This window comes from Bombina bombina, chromosome 5 (assembly GCF_027579735.1).
Source record: "Bombina bombina isolate aBomBom1 chromosome 5, aBomBom1.pri, whole genome shotgun sequence".
In the NCBI taxonomy this organism is placed as follows: domain Eukaryota; kingdom Metazoa; phylum Chordata; class Amphibia; order Anura; family Bombinatoridae; genus Bombina; species Bombina bombina.
In genome coordinates, this window is record NC_069503.1 from 1,015,028,255 (window position 1) to 1,015,048,648 (window position 20,394).

A 20,394-nucleotide genomic window follows, 5' to 3' on the forward strand; every position below is an offset into this window, starting at 1 on the left:
TAACTTCCCTCAATTGCTGGCTTTCTTTAAAGTCTATATGTTATACCGTATATAGGTTGCAATGTCTGTGCATATAAAATGTGATCTTGATAAATGGAGAATAATTAACACTTTACTCTGGCTCTCCTCTTTGTACATATAAGAATGGGGGTATGTTGACTATGAGTCATAAACATTTTCCATTTAAAAACCTCTAAATATAGAATTCACTTCATTCTAGACTATATCCCTAATATGTCACTATATATTGACTATTAATGGAGGGGATTCACTCCACTCAGATTTATGCTATTACTCATGCCTATAGTATAATGGGCTATAAATCTGCCAACCAATTTAGTGTATACACAATCATTTATCTTTCATAGAGCTGTATAATAAATTTGTAGTTCTATAAGGGAACACACCTTAGGGTTGCAGGTTCAATCTCCGGTGTGGTCTACTCTACCTTTCATCTTTTTCAGGTTGATCAACTGAGCAGTTTCTTGTGTACCTTACAATTCCGTTTGTTACTTCCACTTCAGGTCTATGCAGTTAAGCATACTCAGGTACTGGAAAGGAGACTATGCGGATTTGTCTCCTCAGTTAGTCTCTGGTTCATCTATTCCAGGGAATTAGCAGAGTGTGGACTCTGGCGGAGTCTATTCTTTTATAAGACTTCCTGGTACTTAGAGCGAGCTCAAGGCTCTTCTGGTCTGGCCTCAGTTGGTTTCTGCCCATTTTCATCTTTTTCAGTCGGACTATATGTCAGCACCAGGATGGAACAAGGTGTTCCTTAATCAGGGCTGAGGTGGCCAAGATTTTCCGGTGGACGGAGACTCATTATTGCTTTCTGTCAGAGGTCCATATCCCAGGGGTGGACACTTGGGAAACGGATTTTCTGAGTAGACAGATTTTTTAGCCGGGAGTGGGAGCTCCATCTGGGAGTATTTTCCAACCTGATTTTCAAAGGGGATTGGCTGGAGTTGGATCTCATGGCATTGTGTAAGAATGCCAGGCTTCTGGGTTATGGGTCCAGGTCTTGGGCCCCAGTCCGAGCTGATAGCTGCCTTGACAGTTCTTTGGTCCTTCAGCCTAGAATGTCTATTTCCCCCATTTGTGCTTCTTTCCCGGGTGATTGTTCAAATCATATAGGAGGAGGCATCAGTGATCCTCCTCGCTTCTGCATGGCCTCCCAGGTTTTGGTAGGCTGATCCGGTGGACATGTCATCTCTGCAACCTGGATACTTCTGTTGAGGAAGGACCTTTTTATTCAGGGTCCTTTTTTCCACCCAAGTCTAATTTCTCTGTGGCTGATTGATTGGGGATTGGACGTTTGATCCTATACTAGAGAGGTTTCTCTGATTCGGTCATAGATACCTTATTTCAGGCATGTAAGTCTGTAACTAGGGTGATTTACCATAAGATAGAGTATAAATATTTTTATTGGTGTGAATTCAAGGTTTACTCATGGAGTAGAGTTAGGATTCCCAGGTTTTTGTCTTTTCTCCAAGAAGGATTGGAGAAGGTTTTTTTTTCCAGTGAGTTCCCTAAAGGGTCAGATCTCTGTTTTATCTATTTTGTTACACAAACGTCTGGCAAATGTCCCAGATGTTTGATCCTTTTGTCAGGCTCTGATTAGGGTCAGGCCTGTGTTTAAACTACTTGCTCCTCCATGGAGTTTAAATTTAGATCTTAAGGTTCTTTAAGGGGTTTCATTGAATCACTGCTTTCTATAGATATTGAGTTTTTATCTTGGAAAGTTTTATTTTTTGTTGCCACTTCTTTGCTCGATGGGTATCTGAGTTTTCGGCATTTCATTATAATTCTCCTTACCTTCTGTTATTTTTCAGGTGGATAAGGTAGTGTTACGTACTAAACCTGGTTTTCTTCCTAAGATTGTTTCAGACAAGAATATTAATCTGGATATTGTTATTCCATCTTTGTGTCATAATCCTTCTCAGAAGGAACATCTGCTTCATAATTCAGATATAGTCCGTGCTTTCTACTTGCAAGCTTCTAAGGATTTTCGTCAATCTTTTTCTTTGTTGTTTTTTCAGGGAAACGTAGGGGTCAGGAAGCTTACAGCTACCTCTCCTTTGTGGCTGAAGAGTTTCATCCGTTTTGCATATGAGACTGCTGGACAGCAGCCTCCTGAAAGAATTATGGCTCATTCCACTAGGGCTGTTGCTTCCTCATGGGCATTTAAAAATGGTGCTTCTGTTGAACAGATTTGCGAAGCTGCAACTTGGTCATCTCTTCTCGCTTTTTATTAATTTTACAAATTTGATACCTTAATCTCAGCTGCGACTGTTTCTCCAACATTGGTGTGTCCGGTCCACTGTGTCATCCTTACTTGTGGGATATTCTCCTCCCCAACAGGAAATGGCAAAGAGTCCCAGCAAAGCTGGCCATATAGTCCCTCCTAGGCTCCGCCCACCCCAGTCATTCTCTTTGCCGTTGCACAGGCAACATCTCCACGGAGATGGTTAAGAGTTTTTTGGTGTTTTAATGTAGTTTTTATTCTTCTATCAAGTGTTTGTTATTTTAAAATAGTGCTGGTATGTACTATTTACTCTGAAACAGAAAAGGATGAAGATTTCTGTTTGTAAGAGGAAGATGATTTTTGCAGACAGTAACTAAAATCGATTGCTGTTTCCACATAGGACTGTTGAGATGAAGTAACTTCAGTTGGGGGAAACAGCAGACTTTTTCTGCTTAAGGTATGACTAGCCATATTTCTAACAAGACTGAGTAATGCTGGAAGGCTGTCATTTCCCCTCATGGGGACCGGTAAGCCATTTTCTTAGTCAAACATAAAAGAATAAAGGGCTTAAAAAAGGGCTAAAAAACTGGTAGACATTTTTAGGGGCTAAATCGATTGCTTTATTGGGGCATATTATTCAGATTCTAGCTAACAATTGGCATTTATAATCTTGGGGAACGTTTAAAAGATGGCAGGCACTGTGTTGGACACCTTTTTTTAGTCTGGGGGCCTTTCTAGTTATAGACTGAGCCTCATTTTCGCGCCATTACTGCGCAGTTGTTTTTGGAGAGCAGGGCATGCAGATGCATGTGTGAGGATCTAAGAATCACTAAAAAAGCTTCTAGAAGGCGTCATTTGGTATCGTATTCCCCTCTGGGCTTGGTTGGGTCTCAGCAAAGACTATAGCTGGGACTGTATAGGGGTTAAATTTAAAAACGGCTCCGGTTCGGTTATTTTAAGGGTTAAAGCTCTGAAATTTGGTGTGCAATACTTTTAATGCTTTAAGACACTGTGGTAATTTTTGAACAATTCCTTCATACTTTTTCACATATTCAGTAATAAAGTGTTTTCAGTTTGAAATTTAAAGAGACAGTAACGGTTTTATTTTAAAACGTTTTTTGTGCTTTGTTGACAAGTTTAAGCCTGTTTAACATGTCTATACCTTCAGATAAGCTATGTTCTATATGTATGAAAGCCAATGTGTCTCCCCATTTAAATTTATGTGATAATTGTGCCATAGCGTCCAAACAAAGTAAGGACAGTAATGCCACAGATAATGATATTGCCCAAGATGATTCCTCAAATGAGGGGAGTAAACATGATACTACATCATCCCCTACTGTGTCTACACCAGTTTTGCCCATACAGGAGGCCCCTAGTACATCTAGTGCGCCAATACTTATTACCATGCAACAATTAACGGCTGTAATGGATAACTCCATAGCAAATCTTTTATCCAAAATGCCTACTTATCAGAGAAAGCGCGATTGCTCTGTTTTAAACACTGAAGAGCAAGAGGGCGCTGATGATGATTGTTCTGACATACCCTCACACCAATCTGAAGGGGCCATGAGGGAGGTTTTGTCTGATGGAGAAATCTCAGATTCAGGAAAAATTTCTCATCAAGCTGAACCTGATGTTGTGACATTTAAATTAGAACATCTCCGCGCACTGCTTAAGGAGGTGTTATCTACTCTGGATGATTGTGACAATTTGGTCATTCCAGAGAAATTGTGTAAGATGGACAAGTTCCTAGAGGTTCCGGTGCCCCCCGACGCTTTTCCTATACCCAAGCGGGTGGCGGACATAGTAAATAAAGAGTGGGAAAAGCCCGGCATACCTTTTGTTCCCCCCCCCCCCTATATTTAAGAAATTATTTCCTATAGTCGACCCCAGAAAGGACTTATGGCAGACAGTCCCCAAGGTCGAGGGGGCGGTTTCTACTCTAAACAAACGCACTACTATTCCTATCGAAGATAGTTGTGCTTTCAAAGATCCTATGGATAAGAAATTAGAGGGTTTGCTTAAAAAGATTTTTGTACAGCAAGGTTACCTTCTACAACCAATTTCATGCATTGTTCCTGTCACTACGGCAGCGTGTTTCTGGTTCGAGGAACTAGAAAAATCGCTCAGTAAAGAATCTTCGTATGAGGAGGTTATGGACAGAGTTCAAGCACTTAAATTGGCTAACTTTTGTTTTAGATGCCGCTTTGCAATTAGCTAGATTAGCGGCGAAAAATTCAGGGTTTGCTGTCGTGGCGCGCAGAGTGCTTTGGCTAAAGTCTTGGTCAGCGGATGTGTCTTCCAAGACAAAATTGCTTAACATTCCTTTCAAAGGTAAAACATTATTTGGACCTGATTTGAAAGAGATTATTTCAGACATCACTGGGGGAAAGGGCCACGCCCTCCCACAGGATAGGTCTTTTAAGGCTAATAATAAGCCTAATTTTCGTCCCTTTCGCAGAAACGGACCAGTCTCTAATTCTGTATCCTCTAAGCAAGAGGGTAATACTTCACAACCCAAACCAGCCTGGAAACCAATGCAAGGCTGGAACAAGGGTAAGCAGGCCAAGAAGCCTACCACTGCTACCAAAACAGCATGAAGGGATAGCCCCCGATCCGGGACCGGATCTAGTGGGGGGCAGATTTTCTCTCTTTGCTCAGGCTTGGGCAAGAGATGTTCAGGATCCTTGGGCGCTAGAAATAGTTTCTCAAGGTTATCTCCTGGAATTCAAGGAACTACCCCCAAGGGGAAGGTTCCACAGGTCTCAATTATCTTCAAACCAAATAAAGAGACAGGCATTCTTACATTGTGTAGAAGACCTGTTAAAGATGGGAGTGATACATCCAGTTCCAATAAGAGAACAAGGAATGGGATTTTATTCCAATCTGTTCGTAGTTCCCAAAAAAGAGGGAACATTCAGACCAATTTTGGATTTGAAGATCCTAAACAAATTTCTCAGGGTACCATCGTTCAAAATGGAAACTATTCGAACGATCCTACCCACCATCCAGGAAAGTCAATTTATGACTACCGTGGATTTAAAGGATGCGTACCTACATATTCCTATCCACAAGGAACATCATCAGTTCCTAAGGTTCGCTTTTCTGGACAAGCATTACCAGTTTGTGGCACTTCCATTCGGATTAGCCACTGCTCCAAGGATTTTCACAAAGGTACTAGGGTCCCTTCTAGCGGTCCTAAGACCAAGGGGCATTGCAGTAGTACCTTACTTGGACGACATCCTAATACAAGCGTCGTCCCTGTCAAAAGCAAAGGCTCATACGGACATCGTCCTAGCCTTTCTCAGATCTCACGGATGGAAGGTGAACAAAGAAAAAAGTTCTCTGTCCCCGTCAACAAGAGTTCCCTTCTTGGGAACAATAATAGATTCCTTAGAAATGAGGATTTTTCTGACAGAGGTCAGAAAATCAAAACTTCTAAGCTCTTGTCAAGTACTTCATTCTGTTCCTCGTCCTTCCATAGCGCAGTGCATGGAGGTAATAGGATTGATGGTTGCAACAATGGACATAGTTCCTTTTGCACGAATTCATCTAAGACCATTACAACTGTGCATGCTCAAACAGTGGAATGGGGATTATACAGACTTGTCTCCGATGATTCAAGTAGATCAAAAGACCAGAGATTCACTCCGTTGGTGGCTGACCCTGGACAATCTGTCCCAGGGAATGAGCTTCCGCAGACCAGAGTGGGTCATTTGTCACGACCGACGCCAGTCTAGTGGGCTGGGGCGCGGTCTGGGAATCCCTGAAAGCTCAGGGTCTATGGTCTCGGGTAGAGTCTCTTCTCCCGATAAACATTCTGGAACTGAGAGCGATATTCAATGCTCTCAGAGCTTGGCCTCAACTAGCAAAGGCCAAATTCATAAGGTTCCAATCAGACAACATGACGACCGTTGCATATATCAATCATCAGGGGGGAACAAGGAGTTCCCTGGCGATGAAAGAAGTGACCAAAATAATTCAATGGGCGGAGGATCACTCCTGCCACTTGTCTGCGATCCACATCCCAGGAGTGGAAAATTGGGAAGCAGATTTTCTGAGTCGTCAGACATTCCATCCGGGGGAGTGGGAACTCCATCCGGAAATCTTTGCCCAAATAACTCAATTATGGGGCATTCCAGACATGGATCTGATGGCGTCTCGTCAGAACTTCAAGGTTCCTTGCTACGGGTCCAGATCCAGGGATCCCAAGGCGACCCTAGTAGATGCACTAGTAGCACCTTGGACCTTCAACCTAGCTTATGTATTCCCACCGTTTCCTCTCATTCCCAGGCTGGTAGCCAGGATCAATCAGGAGAGGGCCTCGGTGATCTTGATAGCTCCTGCGTGGCCACGCAGGACTTGGTATGCAGACCTGGTGAATATGTCATCGGCTCCACCATGGAAGCTACCTTTGAGACAGGACCTTCTTGTTCAGGGTCTATTTGAACATCCGAATCTGGTTTCCCTCCAACTGACGGCTTGGAGATTGAACGCTTGATCTTATCAAAGCGTGGGTTTTCAGATTCTGTAATAGATACTCTGATTAAGGCTAGAAAGCCTGTAACTAGAAAAATTTACCATAAAATATGGAAAAAATATATCTGTTGGTGTGAATCCAGAGGATTCCCATGGAACAAGATAAAAATTCCTAAGATTCTATCCTTTCTACAAGAAGGTTTGGAGAAAGGATTATCTGCAAGTTCTCTAAAGGGACAGATCTCTGCTTTATCTGTCTTACTGCACAAAAGACTGGCAGCTGTGCCAGATGTTCAAGCATTTGTTCAGGCTCTGGTTAGGATCAAGCCTGTTTACAGACCTTTGACTCCTCCCTGGAGTCTAAATCTAGTTCTTTCAGTTCTTCAAGGGGTTCCGTTTGAACCTTTACATTCCATAGATATTAAGTTACTATCTTTGAAAGTTTTGTTTTTGGTTGCTATTTCTTCTGCTAGAAGAGTTTCAGAGTTATCTGCTCTGCAGTGTTCTCCGCCCTATCTGGTGTTCCATGCAGATAAGGTGGTTTTGCGTACTAAGCCTGGTTTTCTTCCGAAAGTTGTTTCTAACAAAAATATTAACCAGGAGATAGTTGTACCTTCTTTGTGTCCGAATCCAGTTTCAAAGAAGGAACGTTTGTTACACAATTTGGACGTTGTCCGTGCTCTAAAGTTCTATTTAGAGGCTACTAAAGATTTCAGACAAACATCTTCCTTGTTTGTTGTTTATTCTGGTAAAAGGAGAGGTCAAAAAGCGACTTCTACCTCTCTTTCCTTTTGGCTTAAAAGCATTATCCGATTGGCTTATGAGACTGCCGGACGGCAGCCTCCTGAAAGAATCACAGCTCACTCCACTAGGGCTGTGGCTTCCACATGGGCCTTCAAGAACGAGGCTTCTGTTGACCAGATATGTAAGGCAGCGACTTGGTCTTCACTGCACACTTTTGCCAAATTTTACAAATTTGATACTTTTGCTTCTTTGGAGGCTATTTTTGGGAGAAAGGTTTTGCAAGCTGTGGTGCCTTCCGTTTAGGTAACCTGATTTGCTCCCTCCCTTCATCCGTGTCCTAAAGCTTTGGTATTGGTTCCCACAAGTAAGGATGACGCCGTGGACCGGACACACCAATGTTGGAGAAAACAGAATTTATGCTTACCTGATAAATTACTTTCTCCAACGGTGTGTCCGGTCCACGGCCCGCCCTGGTTTTTTAATCAGGTCTGATGAATTATTTTCTCTAATTACAGTCACCACGGTACCATATGGTTTCTCCTATATATATTTCCTCCTGTCCGTCGGTCGAATGACTGGGGTGGGCGGAGCCTAGGAGGGACTATATGGCCAGCTTTGCTGGGACTCTTTGCCATTTCCTGTTGGGGAGGAGAATATCCCACAAGTAAGGATGACGCCGTGGACCGGACACACCGTTGGAGAAAGTAATTTATCAGGTAAGCATAAATTCTGTTTTTTGGGAGAAAGGTTCTTCAAGCAGTGGTGCCTTCCTTTTAGTTTCCCTGTCCCTCCCTTTTCATCCGTGTACTATAGCTTTGGTATTGTATCCCACAAGTAAGGATGAAATCTGTGGACTCATCGTATCTTTAAAAAGAAAAGAAAATTTATGCTTACTTGATAAATTTTGTTTCTTTTTAGATACGATGAGTCCACGGCCTGCCCTGTTTTTATAAGACAGGTCTTTCTTTTTGTTAAACCTCAGACACCTCCTCACCTTGGCTTTTCCTTTCTCTTCCTAACTTCGGTCGAGTGACTGGAGTGGGAGGGAAGGGAGGAGATATATATATATATATATATCTATATCTATATCTATATATCTATATCTATATATCTATATCTCTGCTGTGGTGCTCTTTGCCTCCTCCTCCTGCTGACCAGGAGGTGTAATCCTACAAGTAAGGATGAAATCCGTGGACTCATCGTATCTAAAAAGAAACAAATTTATCAGGTAAGCATAAATTTTCTTTTTCATATGGCCTATTTATTCCTCCATTTTTCGTGTCTTAAAATCGATTCAACAGGACAAGATAGAGTGGTGCTAATCTTGCTATATTAGCTGAGACTTCGCTGGAATCAGGTTGCCCCTGTATGGCATTTTATTTTGGTTCTTAACATTGTGATTGCTTTTTCAATTTGAAGCATTGTTAGAAGCATTTTGCTTAACCTTAAATTGAAATCTGTTTTTCCTTCGGCTGAGGGAATACTGCTGCCAAATACATAGTGACGTCATTACAGAAAGACTCAGCTGAATCCTTAACCAAATTCTGTTGGGATAGCCATCAATGTGAACATTGCTGAATGAGCTGTGAATATTGATTCCTGGTGTTACATATGAACATGCCAATGGAAGTATATTGCAAATATTAATTGAAATGCAGCCATGCACATTTTAAATTTTTACCTTTTTATCCCTTTAATGAGCCACTGTATCCATTGCTCAGGATGAATGTGAATTATGTAACATTAAAGGGGCATAAAACACACACTTTTTTTTCTCTTTCATTATTCATATAGATCTCACAGTTTTAAACAATTTCCAATTTACTTCTATTATCAAATTTGCTTAATTTTCTTGGTATCCTTTGTTAAAGGAGCAGTATTGCACTCCTTGGAGCTAATTGAAAGCCAATGACGAGGTGTATATGTGCAGACACTAATCGACAACTTCTGAGCCTACCTAGGTATAGTTTTTTTTTTTTTTTAAGGTTACCGAGAGAAATAAACAAATTGGATAATAGAAATAAATTGTAAAGTTATTTAAAATTGCATGCTCTATCCTGAATCATGCTAGAAATAATTTGGATTTCATGTCCCTTGACATAAATGATATTTTTGTTACCAGTATATTCAATTAAAATGATTTAATGTCCTTTTCAGGGTCCTCTTGTACGATGGCTCAAAGTAAACTTCAGTGAAGCTTTTATTGCTTGGATTCATGTGAAAGCTCTGAGAGTTTTTGTTGAGTCTGTTTTAAGGTAAGATATAATCTTATTTACTTTTCTGTATTCAAATAACACAGGTTATCTTTTCTTTTTAATAAAATAATGAAAAATAACGGTCACAGATGGTTTATTTAGGAATATATCTCTGGCACAGTAGCAATTCACATATAAGTAACATCTTTTAATGAAATGTAGAAATGCATCAGCCAAAGTGCTTGGCTCCATTGAATGCATTTTCTTTCATGTAATTAGCAAGAGTCCATGAGCTAGTGACGTATGGGATATACATTCCTACCAGGAGGGGCAAAGTTTCCCAAACCTCAAAATGCCTACAAATACACCCCTCACCACACCCACAAATCAGTTTTACAAACTTTGCCTCCTATGGAGGTGGTGAAGTAAGTTTGTGCTAGATTCTACGTTGATATGCGCTCCGCAGTAGGTTGGAGCCCGGTTTTCCTCTCAGTGTGCAGTGAATGTCAGAGGGATGTGAGGAGAGTATTGCCTATTTGAATTCAATGATCTCCTTCTACGGGGTCTATTTCATAGGTTCTCTGTTATCGGTCGTGGAGATTCATCTCTTACCTCCCTTTTCAGATCGACGATATACTCTTATATATATACCATTTACCTCTGCTGATTTTCGTTTCAGTACTGGTTTGGCTTTCTACAACATGTAGATGAGTGTCCTGGGGTAAGTAAGTCTTATTTTCTGTGACACTCTAAGCTATGGTTGGGCACTTTTTTATAAAGTTCTAAATATATGTATTCAAACATTTATTTGCCTTGACTCAGGATGTTCAACATTCCTTATTTTCAGACAGTCAGTTTCATATTTGGGTTAATGCATTTGAATAAAACAAATTTTTCTCTTACCTTATCAATTTGACTTTCCCTGTGGGCTGTTAGGCTCGCGGGGGCTGAAAATGCTTCATTTTATTGCGTCATTCTTGGCGCAGACTTTTTTGGCGCAAATTTTTTTTTCTGTTTCCGGCGTCATACGTGTCGCCGGAAGTTGCGTCATTTTTGACGTTCCTTTGCGCCAAAAATGTTGCCGTTCCGGATGTGGCGTCATTTTTAGCGCCAAAAGCATTTAGGCGCTAAAAAAATATGGGCGTCGCTTTTGTCTCCACATTATTTAAGTCTCATTTTTTATTGCTTCTGGTTGCTAGAAGCTTGTTCACTGGCATTTTTTCCCATTCCTGAAACTGTCATTTAAGGAATTTGATAAATTTTGCTTTATATGTTGTTTTTTCTATTACATATTGCAAGATGTCCCATGTTGAAGCTGAGTCAGAAGATACTTCTGGAAAATCGCTGCCTGGTGCTGGAGCTACCAAAGCTAAGTGTATCTGCTGTAAACTTTTGGTAGCTGTTCCTCCAGCTATTGTTTGTATTGAATGTCATGACAAACTTGTTAATGCAGATAATATTTCCTTTAGTAAAGTTACATTACCTGTTGCTGTTCCATCAACATCTAATACTCAGAGTGTTCCTGATAACATAAGAGATTTTGTTTCTAAATCCATTAAGAAGGCTATGTCTGTTATTCCTCCTTCTAGTAAATGTAAAAAATCTTTTAAAACTTCTCATTTTTCAGATGAATTTTTAAATGAACATCATCATTCTGATACTGATATTGGTTCTTCTGATTTAGAGGATTCTGTCTCAGAGGTTGATGCTGATAAATCTTCATATTTATTTAAAATGGAATTTATTCGTTCTTTACTTAAAGAAGTCCTAATTGCATTAGAAATTGAGGATTCTGGTCCTCTTGATACTAAATCTAAACGTTTAGATAAGGTTTTTAAATCTCCTGTAGTTATTCCAGAAGTTTTTCCTGTTCCTGGTGCTATTTCTGAAGTAATTTCCAGGGAATGGAATAATTTGGGTAATTCATTTACTCCTTCTAAACGTTTTAAGCAATTATATCCTGTGCCATCTGACAGATTAGAATTTTTGGACAAAATCCCTAAGGTTGATGGGGCTGTCTCTACTCTCGCTAAGCGTACTACCATTCCTACGGCAGATGGTACTTCCTTTAAGGATCCTTTAGATAGGAAAATTGAATCCTTTCTAAGAAAAGCTTACTTGTGTTCAGGTAATCTTCTTAGACCTGCTATATCTTTGGCGGATGTTGCTGCAGCTTCAACTTTTTGGTTGGAAGCTTTAGCGCAACAAGTAACAGATCATAATTCTCATAGCATTATTATTCTTCTTCAACATGCTAATAATTTTATTTGTGATGCCATCTTTGATATCATTAGAGTTGATGTCAGGTATATGTCTCTAGCTATTTTAGCTAGAAGAGCTTTATGGCTTAAAACTTGGAATGCTGATATGTCTTCTAAGTCTACTCTGCTTTCCCTTTCTTTCCAGGGTAATAAATTATTTGGTTCTCAGTTGGACTCTATTATCTCAACTGTTACTGGAGGGAAAGGAACTTTTTACCACAGGATAAAAAATCTAAAGGTAAATTTAGGTCTAATAATCGTTTTCGTTCCTTTCGTCACAACAAGGAACAAAAGCCTGATCCTTCATCCTCAGGAACGGTATCAGTTTGGAAACCATCTCCAGTCTGGAATAAATCCAAGCCTTTTAGAAAATCAAAGCCAGCTCCTAAGTCCACATGAAGGTGCGGCCCTCATTCCAGCTCAGCTGGTAGGGGGCAGATTACGTTTTTTCAAAGGAAATTGGATCAATTCCGTTCACAATCTTTGGATTCAGAATATTGTTTCGGAAGGGTACAGAATTGGCTTCAAGATAAGGCCTCCTGCAAAGAGATTTTTTCTTTCCTGTGTCCCAGTAAATCCAGCGAAGGCTCAAGCATTTCTGAAATGTGTTTCAGATCTAGAGTTGGCTGGAGTAATTATGCCAGTTCCAGTTCTGGAACAGGGGCTGGGGTTTTATTCAAATCTCTTCATTGTACCAAAGAAGGAGAATTCCTTCAGACCAGTTCTGGATCTAAAAATATTGAATCGTTATATAAGGATACCAACATTCAAGATGGTAACTGTAAGGACTATCCTGCCTTTTGTTCAGCAAGGGCATTATATGTCTACAATAGATTTACAGGATGCATATCTGCATATTCCGATTCATCCAGATCACTATCAGTTTCTGAGATTCTCGTTCCTAAACAAGCATTACCAGTTTGTGGCTCTGCCGTTTTGCCTAGCAACAGCTCCAAGAATTTTTACAAAGGTTCTCGGTGCCCTTCTGTCTGTAATCAGGGTATTGTGGTATTTCCTTATTTGGACGATATCTTGGTACTTGCTCAGTCTTCACATTTAGCAGAATCTCATACGAATCGACTTGTGTTGTTTCTTCAAGATCATGTTTGGAGGATCAATTTACTAAAAAGTTCATTGATTCCTCAGACAAGGGTAATCTTTTTGGGTTTCCAGATAGATTCAGTGTCCATGACTCTATCTTTGACAGACAAGATACGTCTAAAATTGATATCAGCTTGTCGAAACCTTCAGTCACAATCATTCCCTTCGGTAGCCTTATGCATGGAAATTCTAGGTCTTATGACTGCTGCATCGGACGCGATCCCCTTTGCGACCTCTTCAGCTCTGTATGCTGAAGCAGTGGTGCAGGGATTACACAAAGATATCTCAATTAATATCTTTAAAACCGATTGTACGACACTCTCTGACGTGGTGGACAGATCACCATCGTTTAGTTCAGGGGGCTTCTTTTGTTCTTCCGACCTGGACTGTAATCTCAACAGATGCAAGTCTTACAGGTTGGGGAGCTGTGTGGGGGTCTCTGACGGCACAAGGGGTTTGGGAATCTCAGGAGGTGAGATTACCGATCAATATTTTGGAACTCCGTGCAATTTTCAGAGCTCTTCATTCTTGGCCTCTTCTAAAGAGAGAATCGTTCATTTGTTTTCAGACAGACAATGTCACATCTGTGGCATACATCAATCATCAAGGAGGGACTCACAGCCCTCTGGCTATGAAAGAAGTATCTCGAATTCTGGTTTGGGCGGAATCCAGCTCCTGTCTAATCTCTGCGGTTCATATCCCAGGTATAGACAATTGGGAAGCGGATTATCTCAGTCGCCAAACGTTGCATCCGGGCGAATGGTCTCTTCACCCAGAGGTATTTCTTCAGATTGTCCAAATGTGGGGGCTTCCAGAAATAGATCTGATGGCCTCTCATCTAAACAAGAAACTTCCCAGGTATCTGTCCAGATCCAGGGATCCTCAAGCGGAAGCAGTGGATGCATTGTCACTTCCTTGGAAGTATCATCCTGCTTATATCTTTCCGCCTCTAGTTCTTCTTCCAAGAGTGATCTCCAAGATTCTGAAGGAATGCTCGTTTGTTCTGCTGGTAGCTCCAGCATGGCCTCACAGGTTTTGGTATGCGGATCTTGTCCGGATGGCCTCTTGCCAACCGTGGACTCTTCCGTTAAGACCAGACCTTCTGTCGCAAGGTCCTTTTTTCCATCAGGATCTCAAATCCTTAAATTTAAAGGTATGGAGATTGAACGCTTGATTCTTGGTCAAAGAGGTTTCTCTGACTCTGTGATTAATACTATGTTACAGGCTCGTAAATCTGTATCTAGGGAGATATATTATAGAGTCTGGAAGACTTATATTTCTTGGTGTCTTTCTCATCATTTTTCCTGGCATTCTTTTAGAATTCCGAGAATTTTACAGTTTCTTCAGGATGGTTTGGATAAAGGTTTGTCTGCAAGTTCCTTGAAAGGAATCTCTGCTCTTTCTGTTCTTTTTCACAGAAAGATTGCTAATCTTCCTGATATTCATTGTTTTGTACAAGCTTTGGTTCGTATAAAACCTGTCATTAAGTCAATTTCTCCTCCTTGGAGTTTGAATTTGGTTCTGGGGGCTCTTCAAGCTCCTCCGTTTGAACCTATGCATTCGTTGGACATTAAATTACTTTCTTGGAAAGTTTTGTTTCTTTTGGCCATCTCTTCTGCCAGACGAGTTTCTGAATTATCTGCTCTTTCTTGTGAGTCTCCTTTTCTGATTTTTCATCAGGATAAGGCGGTGTTGCGAACTTCTTTTGAATTTTTAACTAAGGTTGTGAATTCCAACAACATTAGTAGAGAAATTGTGGTTCCTTCATTATGTCCTAATCCTAAGAATTCTAAGGAGAAATCATTGCATTCTTTGGATGTAGTTAGAGCTTTAAAATATTATGTTGATGCTACTAAGAATTTCCGAAAGACTTCTAGTCTATTTGTTATCTTTTCCGGTTCTAGGAAAGGTCAGAAGGCCTCTGCCATTTCTTTGGCATCTTGGTTGAAATCTTTAATTCATCATGCTTATGTCGAGTCGGGTAAGACTCCGCCTCAAAGGATTACAGCTCATTCTACTAGGTCAGTTTCCACTTCCTGGGCGTTTAGGAATGAAGCTTCGGTTGATCAGATTTGCAAAGCAGCCACTTGGTCTTCTTTGCATACTTTTACTAAATTCTACCATTTTGATGTGTTTTCTTCTTCTGAAGCTGTTTTTGGTAGAAAAGTACTTCAGGCAGCTGTTTCAGTTTGAATCTTCTGCTTATGTTTTCAGTTTTTTTCATTATAAAATTTAAACTTTATTTTGGGTGTGGATTATTTTTCAGCGGAATTGGCTGTTTTTATTTTATTCCTCCCTCTCTAGTGACTCTTGCGTGGAAAGATCCACATCTTGGGTAGTCATTATCCCATACGTCACTAGCTCATGGACTCTTGCTAATTACATGAAAGAAAACATAATTTATGTAAAAACTTACCTGATAAATTCATTTCTTTCATATTAGCAAGAGTCCATGAGGCCCACCCTTTTTGTGGTGGTTATGATTTTTTTGTATAAAGCACAATTATTCCAATTCCTTATTTTTTATGCTTTCGCACTTTTTTCTTATCACCCCACTTCTTGGCTATTCGTTAAACTGATATGTGGGTGTGGTGAGGGGTGTATTTGTAGGCATTTTGAGGTTTGGGAAACTTTGCCCCTCCTGGTAGGAATGTATATCCCATACGTCACTAGCTCATGGACTCTTGCTAATATGAAAGAAATGAATTTATCAGGTAAGTTCTTACATAAATTATGTTTTTCAGTTCATTATGGGCATCTTTATAATGAGAAACTTTTTAATAGGATTTTTGAATAAAAGGCAGTGACATCAAAACAAAAATATAAAGAGTTGTCTCAGAATATAGATGTGGTTACAGCTGAATTTAATTATATTTTACTTTTTAAAAGCATCAAGTTAAAGGGACATTCAACACTGCCCACAACATTAATCTATGTTTCAAAACTAAATAAAACGATCAAGCTGCAAGGTGCCCCCTTTCTCTTACTTACCGCCTTCACTGTTGAATCGTCATTGTTATCTTCCAAATTGGTGTCCTAATATGTCTTCCTAACTCCCCCCACCGTGACGTCTTCGCCTTCTTTCTCAAACTAGCAGCCAATGAGAGCCCATTCCCCGGACTGAAATCCAAGCGCGTTCACGGTCGTTAGCGCATGCGCAATATACTAGGAACACTAAAAGCGGAACCAAAACAATCGAAGTTGTTTCCGTTACGCTGATATTACTTACAGCACTCTATTACGTTGTGTTAGGTAATAACACTATCCGCATCAACAAATTAGTTTGCCGGAACGGAAACAACTTGGGTTATTATGGTTCCGCTTTTAATGTTCCTATTGTATCGCGCATGCGCTAATGCCCGTGAACGCGCTGGGATTGAAGTAGGAGAAATTAGATAGAAGTGCCGGCTAGTTTCAAGAAGACGAGCTGTACGTCACAGTGGGGGGAGTTAAGCAGCCATATTAGGAGACACATTTTGAAGTTATCAATGAGGATTGAACAGTGAAGGCAGTAAGTAAGAGAAAGGGGGAACGTTGAAGCTTGCTCTTTATACTTAGTTTAGAAACATAGGTTATTGTTGTGGGCAGTGTTGAATGTCCCTTTAAAAATTGTCAAACTTTTGTAAGTTCAAAACATTCTCATCTGTTTTTCACACACAAATTATCTGCTATTTACAGACCAATATTAAAACTGACCTGAATGTGGAATCTGTTGGTTTATGGTCTATCCTTTCATTAAATGAACCCCTTGAGTGCTAACGACGGCTCTGAGCCGTCGCAGAGTTTCCCACTCTGGTGCTAATGACGGTCGCTAGCACTCTCCCACCTTGAGGGAGATCTGGGGGCTCCCACCTGCTCCTACCCCGGCGATTGGACCTGCATATTGACAGGCATCGCCAGGCTTCACGTTATGTGCGGTGACGTCACGCGCAATGACATGTTGACGTTACCACGCAACTTTATTTAACATTAATAATGTTAAGTATAGAAGCAGGGGGCATGCTGCTTAGAAGCTTGTATCTCAGGCATTTAAGCAGCTACAGACCCCCAAGACCCACCTTTGGAAAAGTAATCACCTAACCTTTCCAACAGTGTAAGTATTGGGGACCTGAAAAAGCAAAAAAAAATTAATAAATTTTTTTTATTTTTTTTTAATAAAAAAACTTAAAACAGCTTAGCACCCAGGTTTGGGTTCAGTGTCCCTTTTAAGTAGTAGCAATAAATTCACACACATTGTTCCAGTAATGTAGCTAATATAGAGAACTTAAAATAATTTTCAACATTGTGTTGAAGTTTGTTTTCTAAACTGAGAGAATTTCTTTCATAAAGGTGGTGAGAGTCCACAAGACATTACTCCTGGGGAAATACCTCTTCTAGCCAACAGGAGGAGGCAAATTTTCCCAGAACTTCAAGAGCCCTTAAAACCCCTTCCACTTTACTAGAAACAAGTCTTATTAATGAAGGTCCACCAGATCTTATTCAGTGTGAGGGGTACTCAGACTGATTTGATGCCCAGTTTCCCCTCCGAGAGCTACTGTTTGACAGAGGGAAGCTTTGGGAGTAATGGCACAAATACACCCAGTAGGAATTAGTCACAGGCTTGCCACAGGTGTCAAGGGGATCGGTACCTAGCTGCCTCCTTTTGAATAGTCGTTAAACTCCATATTCATAGATCCTCTGCTGTCTACTGGAAGCAGTAATTTTTTGCAAGTGGTCAAGTACTTTGGATGCCTAATAGGTGAGTAATTGTTATTTAAATTCTTGTTTTCTGTAGTGTGCTGCTGACATGCGTATGTCAGCTTTAATCGTGCTTCATCTCTCTTTCATATAGGTGGCAAGAGTCCACAAGCCAGTTACTGATGGGATATACATTCCTACCAGGAGTAGACAAAATTTTCCAAACCTCAAATGCCTATAAATACACCTCCCCCTCACTCATACCTTAGTTTTAAAAACATTGCCTCCTCACAAGGTGGTGAAGCATGATGTGCTTGATTTCTTCAGTGAAAGGCGCTTCTAAGCATATTGAAGCCCAGTTCCTCTCTAAATGCAGTGTTTGTCTGAGGGATGTGAAGGGAGTATTGCCTGATGATACAATGTTTTCGCCTATGGGAAATCTATTCATAAGGCTCTCTGTAAATCGGTCGCAGGGATTCATCTGCTGCCTCCCTTTACAGATCAACATTATACTCCTCTACCATTACCTCTGCTGATATGTTTCAGTACTGGTTTTGCTGTCTGCTATATGTTGATGGGTGTCTTATGCGGTAAGTATATACTTTCTTTTCATTTAAGACACTCTCAGCTATAGATTGGGCACTTTTTAAATACAAGTTGTTATACATGCCTTGAGTCAGTATTTCAGAGCTCTTTTTTAGCAATTTTTTTTTAGTGGCTAAATATTTGTCAAGGTTGGTAGAGTCTGTGAAACATATAGGGGTTTTTTTGTGTTTTTTTTTTTTAGCTATTTATTATTTTATAAATTTGGAGGATGCTATATTTAGGTCTCTCATAACCACATTGTAATCCATTCTGTTAACTTTATTTTTGTTAAACTTTTTATATTGCCCAGCAAGCCGTTTTTTTTTTTTTTTTTACCTGCTTTAGTATGGCAGAGCATTTAAAATTTTTGTCCAAACGCGCATGTGATGAAGCTATTTGTCATGCGTGACACGTCATAATTTCGCACCTTTTTTGGCGCCAAATATTTCCCTCCTTTTTTACAGTTAAAAGCTCCGCCCCAACTCATTCAGTGCTCTCAGTAAACGCTTTGAAAGCTTTTGTGCAGCATTATTTCTTTCATGTAATTAGCAAGAGTCCATGAGCTAGTGACGTATGGGATATACATTCCTACCAGGTGGGGCAAAGTTTCCCAAACCTTAAAATGCCTATAAATACACCCCTCACCACACCCACAATTCAGTTTTACAAACTTTGCCTCCGATGGAGGTGGTGAAGTAAGTTTGTGCTAGATTCTACGTTGATATGCGCTCCGCAGCAAGTTGGAGCCCGGTTTTCCTCTCAGCGTGCAGTGTCAGAGGGATGTGAGGAGAGTATTGCCTATTTGAATGCAGTGATCTCCTTCTACGGGGTCTATTTCATAGGTTCTCTGTTATCGGTCGTAGAGATTCATCTCTTACCTCCCTTTTCAGATCGACGATATACTCTTATATATACCATTACCTCTGCTGATTCTCGTTTCAGTACTGGTTTGGCTTTCTACAAACATGTAGATGAGTGTCCTGGGGTAAGTAAATCTTATTTTCTGTGACACTCTAAGCTATGGTTGGGCACTTTGTTTATAAAGTTCTAAATATATGTATTCAAACATTTATTTGCCTTGACTCAGAATGTTCAACTTTCCTTATTTTTCAGACAGTCAGTTTCATATTTGGGATAATGCATTTGATTTAATCATTTTTTCTCCAACATAGGTGTGTCCGGTCCACGGCGTCATCCTTACTTGTGGGATATTCTCTTCCCCAACAGGAAATGGCAAAGAGCCCAGCAAAGCTGGTCACATGATCCCTCCTAGGCTCCGCCTACCCCAGTCATTCTCTTTGCCGTTGTACAGGCAACATCTCCACGGAGATGGCTTAGAGTTTTTTAGTGTTTAACTGTAGTTTTTATTATTCAATCAAGAGTTTGTTATTTTGAAATAGTGCTGGTATGTACTATTTACTCAGAAACAGAAAAGAGATGAAGATTTCTGTTTGTATGAGGAAAATGATTTTAGCAACCGTCACTAAAATCCATGGCTGTTCCACACAGGACTGTTGAGAGCAATTAACTTCAGTTGGGGGAACAGTGAGCAGTCTCTTGCTGCTTGAGGTATGACACATTCTAACAAGACGATGTAATGCTGGAAGCTGTCATTTTCCCTATGGGATCCGGTAAGCCATGTTTATTACGATCGTAAATAAGGGCTTCACAAGGGCTTATTAAGACTGTAGACTTTTTCTGGGCTAAATCGATTCATTATTAACACACATTTAGCCTTGAGGAATCATTTTATTTGGGTATTTTGATATAATAATATCGGCAGGCACTGTTTTAGACACCTTATTCTTTAGGGGCTTTCCCAAAGCATAGGCAGAGCCTCATTTTCGCGCCGGTGTTGCGCACTTGTTTTTGAGAGGCATGGCATGCAGTCGCATGTGAGAGGAGCTCTGATACTTAGAAAAGACTTTCTGAAGGCGTCATTTGGTATCGTATTCCCCTTTGGGCTTGGTTGGGTCTCAGCAAAGCAGATACCAGGGACTGTAAAGGGGTTAAAGTTCAAAACGTTATTTTAAGGGTTAAAGCTTCCAAATTTGGTGTGCAATACTTTTAAGGCTTTAAGACACTGTGGTGAAAATTTGGTGAA

The 20,394-nt window shown here is 40.4% G+C and overlaps 1 protein-coding gene across 1 annotated transcript in view; it reads left to right on the forward strand.

Annotated features, from left to right (window-relative positions):
• The window catches only part of LOC128661095 (V-type proton ATPase subunit C 1), a 229,817-nt gene that overhangs the window by 177,191 nt on the left and 32,232 nt on the right, over positions 1–20,394 (forward strand). Inside the window, exon 11 of the mRNA XM_053715264.1 lies at positions 9,629–9,726. Coding sequence (XP_053571239.1) covers positions 9,629–9,726 — 98 coding nt within the window. The remainder of the gene's footprint in view (positions 1–9,628; positions 9,727–20,394) is intronic.